This window comes from Galleria mellonella, unplaced genomic scaffold (assembly GCF_026898425.1).
Source record: "Galleria mellonella isolate WM207_F2 unplaced genomic scaffold, CSIRO_AGI_GalMel_v1 utg312, whole genome shotgun sequence".
In the NCBI taxonomy this organism is placed as follows: Eukaryota; Metazoa; Arthropoda; class Insecta; order Lepidoptera; family Pyralidae; genus Galleria; species Galleria mellonella.
This window is the reverse complement of record NW_026442074.1, coordinates 10,750,668-10,756,841: the sequence shown is the minus strand read 5'-3', so window position 1 is coordinate 10,756,841 and position 6,174 is coordinate 10,750,668. Positions and strand designations below refer to the sequence as shown.

The window sequence follows — 6,174 nt, the reverse complement described above, 5'->3', positions numbered from 1 at the left end:
ATAATGGAATGGTAACCCCGTCTGCGCTGACGGTATAATTCTGGCCGGGCACCAGTGTGGGCCAACAGGTGAGATGCTCGACTTGACAGGGTATATTGCTAGTAATGGAACTGGTAGCTCGCATTACTAACAATCCCTTCCCCCCGTACGACAATGGTTACATACATACCGTCGACTTGTTTACCATTCTTAATTACATTAAAAAAACATTAATTAATATTTTATGGGGGAAAGGGATTGTTAGTGATGGAGACTGAGAATCCCATTGCTAGCAATATACCCAACCAAGTCGACCTCCTCGCGGTTCCCCCTCGAAACTATCATGGTTAATTCCTAATGAATTCATCATGATGGGCTAACTGGCCTGTTTTCATTCTCATCTATCACCCTTCACTGGTGCTCCGCCAGCGTATCCCGCTAGCGCAGGCGGGGCTACCATACCATTTTCACCCATCAAAAAAAAACTATATTTGTCGCGTCAAGGTAATCAACAACACTGAGGTTCCAAGTTCGATTCTTGATTACATATAATTTTTAAGTAAAATTTTCTGATGATTTGGGTGTTTTGTCAGTAGTTGCCACGCTTGGCAGGTGGTTTGGCAACCGCAGTTAGGCTTTAAAGATATTTTAAGAATGCGTAAATTTACAGGGTACAGAGGAATAACAACTGAGTCCTCAGGAATGGCAACGCATGGGGGGTATCATGGGCGAAACAGTATATTCTGTTATGTCCATGGTACCGCTCATATCTATAGGCACGGTTACCATTTTCCATCAGGTGGGCCGTCAGCTTGTTTGCCATTCTAAGTTGTATAAAAAAAAAATGCAACTTAGAATGGCAAACAAACTAACGGCCCACTTGATGGAAAGTGGTAACCGTCGCCTAGACTTCAACGTTTATAATACGTTACAAAATATACCATAATTATATATGTGTAAGTATATTTATTATTGATATATATTTTTTTTTGTTTATATATATAATTTTAGTACGTATATATATCAACAATTACTAGTTACCGCATTCGATTATTCTGACACTTCAATGAATAAATAAAATATTTTTCTTTTTTTTACCATTGAGGTGGCAAACAAGCATACAACCCACCTGATGATAAGTGGTTACCGTAGCCTATGAACACCTGCAATACCAGAGGTATTACGCGCGCTTTGCCGACCCTGAAGAAACCTCTTTACCCCCCCCCCCCCCCTTTTGAAGAACCCCAAATGACTATGGTATTATCAAAGTTTTGCTAACGTTGCCATTTCCAAGCACCATGATGTTTGCTTTCGTACTTTGTAATTTCTCAGTCATATCTCATCCCTTAAACCAAAACAGAGCCATGCATGTACGGCTGCATCACGGCAAAAACATGAATGCTACAAAGTTAGTCATACAGACGACTTTTGTATGACGTTTTAAGTTTTCAAAATTTATTCCGTTGTGGTGAACGTAATACTCGATATGTCCACACTTTACAGTGCATATTTTTTTTTAATGGACGATAATGGAATGCTAACCCTGCCTGCGCTATAGGTATATGCTGGCGGGGCACCAGTGAAAGATGACAGATGCGGATGAAAAGGTCAGTTAGACCATCCTGACGAATTAACCACGATGGTTTCCAGGGAGAGCAGCATGGAGGTCGACTTAATAGGATATGTTGCGACAAATGGGAATTTTAGACTCTATTACTAACGATCCCTTCACAGTGCGTATTAGATTCCAACGTGGCAAGGAGCGACCTTACAGTCGTCTCTGATACAAATTTTGTTTATTATTAAAATTAACTGAAATCAGTCTCATATATTTATGTACATTTTTTTGCACCATTGATAAAAATAATAAATACAGTAAGTTTTAATGACAAATTATACAAAAGAAAGCCTTATTGCTGAGCTATGGATTTTTTTTTATACAACTTAGAATGGCAAACAAGCTGACGGCCCACCTGATGGAAAGTGGTAACCGTCGCCTATAGACATGAGCAGTACCATGGACATAACAGAGTATACTGTTTCTCCCATAATTTACCCCATGCGTTGCCATTCCTGAGGACTCAGGTGTTATTCCTCTGTACCCAGTAAATTCACGCCATAACTCACCCTTCAAACCGAAACAACTGCTTCACGGTTGAAACACGAATGGGACAGAAGTACCCAAGCAATCGACTTTTGTACAAAGTCTCCCTCTGGTTATTGATATTGAGATCTGGATATTGAGAAAAAAGAGAAAGGGTAGATGGAGTACTATTATTTAAATACTAATATATACAAAACATATATATATATATATATATAAATATAAATAAACATACTAAATAGCACATATATGTACAACAGGGGAGAATCAAAAAGGAAGATTAAGAGAGAATACAGGAAAATAGTACTTAAAGGGAGAAATGGTAAGACTTAAAAGGATTTGAAGTTAGCAAGAGTTAAAATTCTAATAATTAAATTATATGAAACTGAATAAAGTTAGAGGCCTTTTGTATACGGTTGTCTGCACATTGCTTGCCCCACAAGAGACTTAGCGTGAAGATAGAACGCAAATGAAATGAGCGTGAAGTAAATTAAAATGTATCAGTTTCCAAATCATAATGGTCGGAATACAATTTTGAATTAACTTGAGACTGGTTTTAATGTTATGTTAATATCTAATCGTCGTTTTAATTACGGGTACTCATTCTTGAAACAGTTATTACGAGGCGTCTTTCATAACGTGGGAATCTACGTTGTTCGAGTCAAATTTCTGGCACAAAAAAATACCAAGAACCTGTTAAGGTGTGCTAATGAATAAATTAAAACAAGATATTTTAGTTATTGAGGTATTTGCCTTTATTTTCAAAAGGAGGCGTTTTACTATTACGGATAGACTTATCATAGTATTTATATTTTTACATGGAAATTTTCATCACATTAAACCATTATTAATCTAGGCCATTTATCAGTATTCAATCAGTATCAACAATGTGTAATATGTCATTTCGAAAAAATACAACCATTCTGTATATTAAGCTATTTTAATTCATTGACACAGACCGACTTTGCATCGGAGATGTTGTTTTTTTTTTAAAAAAAATCTTATAAATAATATACAAAATAATACAAATATTAATTCGCTTCTCGACAAAAAAATGAGATTTAACATTATCGTAACATTAAACTCCGATCGGGATAAAATTCGTGATTACTTTACTTTTTACAACGTGAGTCCGATTCGATTCTTTACAGAAAAATAAATATACAATATGCGACTACACAACCGATGATTGCTTATAACGCTCAGCACTTCTCGTCGGCGAGAACGTCGAGGGAGAAGCCGAGGTCGAGCACGGCGGGCGACGGCCGCTTCGAGTGCTTCAGCGAGCCGCCGCTCGACCGGGGCTTGTGCCCCGCTGCGCCCGCGAGCCCCATGTGCCCCACGTGTCCATTCATCGTGTGCCGCACCTCACTACCACCGAACAGTTCACTCAACGTCTGTTGCACCTCCTTATTACCACTACTAGTAGCACTACACGTCACTATGAGTTTACGCACTTCCGGCTTATTCGTTTTACTAGCGTTCATATGCACACTTTTCGACAACGACAGGGCGTTCTGATTGTAGTAATAATTGTTCGTGCCGCCCGTCGACTTGCACTGCGACCGTGACAGCGAAGACTTTATGTTACTCCGTACGGTGGCGAATTTTTTTCCTAATGTAATCGCGCCGCCGGCATGCGACGCGTTGAAGGTACAGAGGGCGAGGGGACGCGGACACGACGAGTACCAGCACACGTCGGAAGGGACGAGGGGTGGCGGTCCCTCATCCGGCTTCTCGTCTATCCGCGCGGACGGCGCGGGCTCCACGGGCGGTGTTATACTCAGTATGGGCACGGTGGTAGGTATCTCCGCGTCGTCCGGCATTATAAACGGGTCCGTCGTCAATGGCTGGCTGAGCAGCGAGGTGATACTTGACGTATCCGGCAGCACCGAATTGGGATCGTCTACATTGAGGAGGCTCTCGTAGATGTTCTCTACGTGCACCTGTTGCTCGGCCGTGAGCCCATTGAAGGTGCTGAGATCTATCGTATTGACTAGGAGCGGTGGGAGGTTGAGCGGCACAGAAGCGGGCGGCGCGGCCGGCACTGGCGCCGGCGCGGGTGTGTGCAGCACGAGCGGCGCGGCGGCTGCGGTCGTGGCTGCGGCTGCGGCCGTCGCGCCCGCGTCTCGCGACGCTCGGTGCTCCGCTAGCAGCGTGTCGAATGGCTTCGACCGGCCGTCCACCGTCCTCCTCAGGGACAGTGCGTGAGCCTTACAAGTCAAGGACCTTGTGCAAGGTTTCGGATTCTCTACAGTGACCACGCCGCAGTGTTTGTTCGGGTCGTATTCTCGTAAATTAAATTTCGTTTTGCTTGTTTTTGATCTAGATTGTGACTTGGTGGAGGGCGTGCTCGGCGTAGACGCCCGCGGTTTTAAAGCTTGCGTGCTGTGAACGTTCGCATCTATCACAGATGGTAGCATTGGGGAAGTATTCGGTGCAAACTGGATATTACTTAAATCAGTATCTGATAATGTATATGCGGACAGGTTTGGTGCATGTATTTGCCCATACAAATCTTGTGATTGTACAGGTTCGGTGGTTTGGGGAAAATTAATCTCTTGCATATTACCTATATCTCTTATAATATTCTTCCAGTCTGCAGCATTTGTAATGTCATCAGCACTTTGAATGCCTTCAGAGTTCATAATTGCAAATATATCATCAGTTATATTTTCTCCAAGCGGCAAATCCTCTGTATCCTGTATACTGACCACAGGTAACTCTCCACTTTCTACACACACTTGAACTTCCCCAGTCACTGCTGAGGATGTACTAGCTTCATCCAGATACTGCAGCTCTGGCTGCGGTAAAACTATCCTTGACAGTGGGGCGGTAGCATTGTGAACTGGTGAAGTCTCCATCTTCACTGGCATCAGGTCTACAGGTAAGGGAGGTGGTGCTTCCTTTTTATGCCGGCTCCGATTCCTGACTGTGGTTGCAGGCGGCGGCGGCGGTAAAAGAGGGTCCATACCCGAATGAGAGTCCAGCAAATGTCTATAAGCCGCACTACATTTCACTATATCACCGCACATGTGACACACAGCCGCGTTTAAATTGTCCATCTGGGGGAACAGACCGTGGAGGCTCATGCTCTCATACTTGAGGCGGTTGAGGCCCGCGCGCCTGTACCGTGCCCGATCCGACACCTTGTATGGGTGCGAGTCGTGACTGCGGCGGGCGGACGCCCCGCCCTTCTCCACCGGCGCCGGCGACGTGAACACCTCATCGTCCCGCCGCGGCGACACATGCCCAATCTCGCTCACCCAATGATTCCAAGGTTTCTCATTGCACTTCACTGGGCTCACTATCTTTGCCACGAAGGGAAAGTCGCCGGACATATTTCACTTTTCAATGATATTCTGGTGAAGAAACATGCGCGACAGCTCACGGATGTCCAGCCATAGCGGGACAGTACCACCTCGCTCCGATGATAGGTTATTATCCCATATCTGCTTTGATATCCCTGCCGTCGTATGCACATTCAGGGTCACATTGTACCGAGATTGTTTACCTCATTATTTACATTCACTGATATAAAATGTGTTATGATTGTTTCAGCTTTTATATTTACAGGGACAGATGATCTATTTCACTGACAGCTGATTATGCAGATTGTAAGTTTTTCTCCACCATGAAACACTTCCATTTGTCGATGATGATTATAATAACGCTGTTGACATATAAATTTATTGATACTCTTGTTTATCAAGCTTTATTTATGTGATATTAAACTTGCTTAACACAAATAAAATGTCTAAAATTTCTGTTTGGTTGGTTGTAATTTACTATAGAAAGCATCAACACTTTTTTGAGTATTTGTAAAGACCAATATGCTCTATGGTCATTCATTTGGTGAATGACTGTGACGTGCCGGGATGGTTTTCTTGATTACCATAGATTAAGGATAATAGGTGCTTACGTTGATTATATTACATTATTCTTACATTTTCAAATAATTTACTTGGCTTGTGTAAAATATACCTTAGATTTTACTAAATAAACAGAACTAAACTTTATACTAATGACCACAGATTGTATAGACTACACAAAAAAAATATTTATAATCTTTGGCGGAGTTAAAATTATTT

General features: G+C 42.5%; 2 protein-coding genes across 2 annotated transcripts in view; both read right to left on the bottom strand.

Annotated features, from left to right (window-relative positions):
* The window catches only part of LOC113514974 (uncharacterized), a 212,564-nt gene that overhangs the window by 65,527 nt on the left and 140,863 nt on the right, over window positions 1–6,174 (bottom strand). The window lies entirely within an intron of this gene.
* Window positions 2,815–5,942, bottom strand: LOC113515002 (ataxin-7-like protein 1). The gene has a single exon (XM_026899115.3). The coding sequence runs from the start codon at window positions 5,422–5,424 to the stop codon at window positions 3,286–3,288; it is 2,139 nt and encodes a 712-aa protein (XP_026754916.2). The 5' UTR covers window positions 5,425–5,942; the 3' UTR covers window positions 2,815–3,285.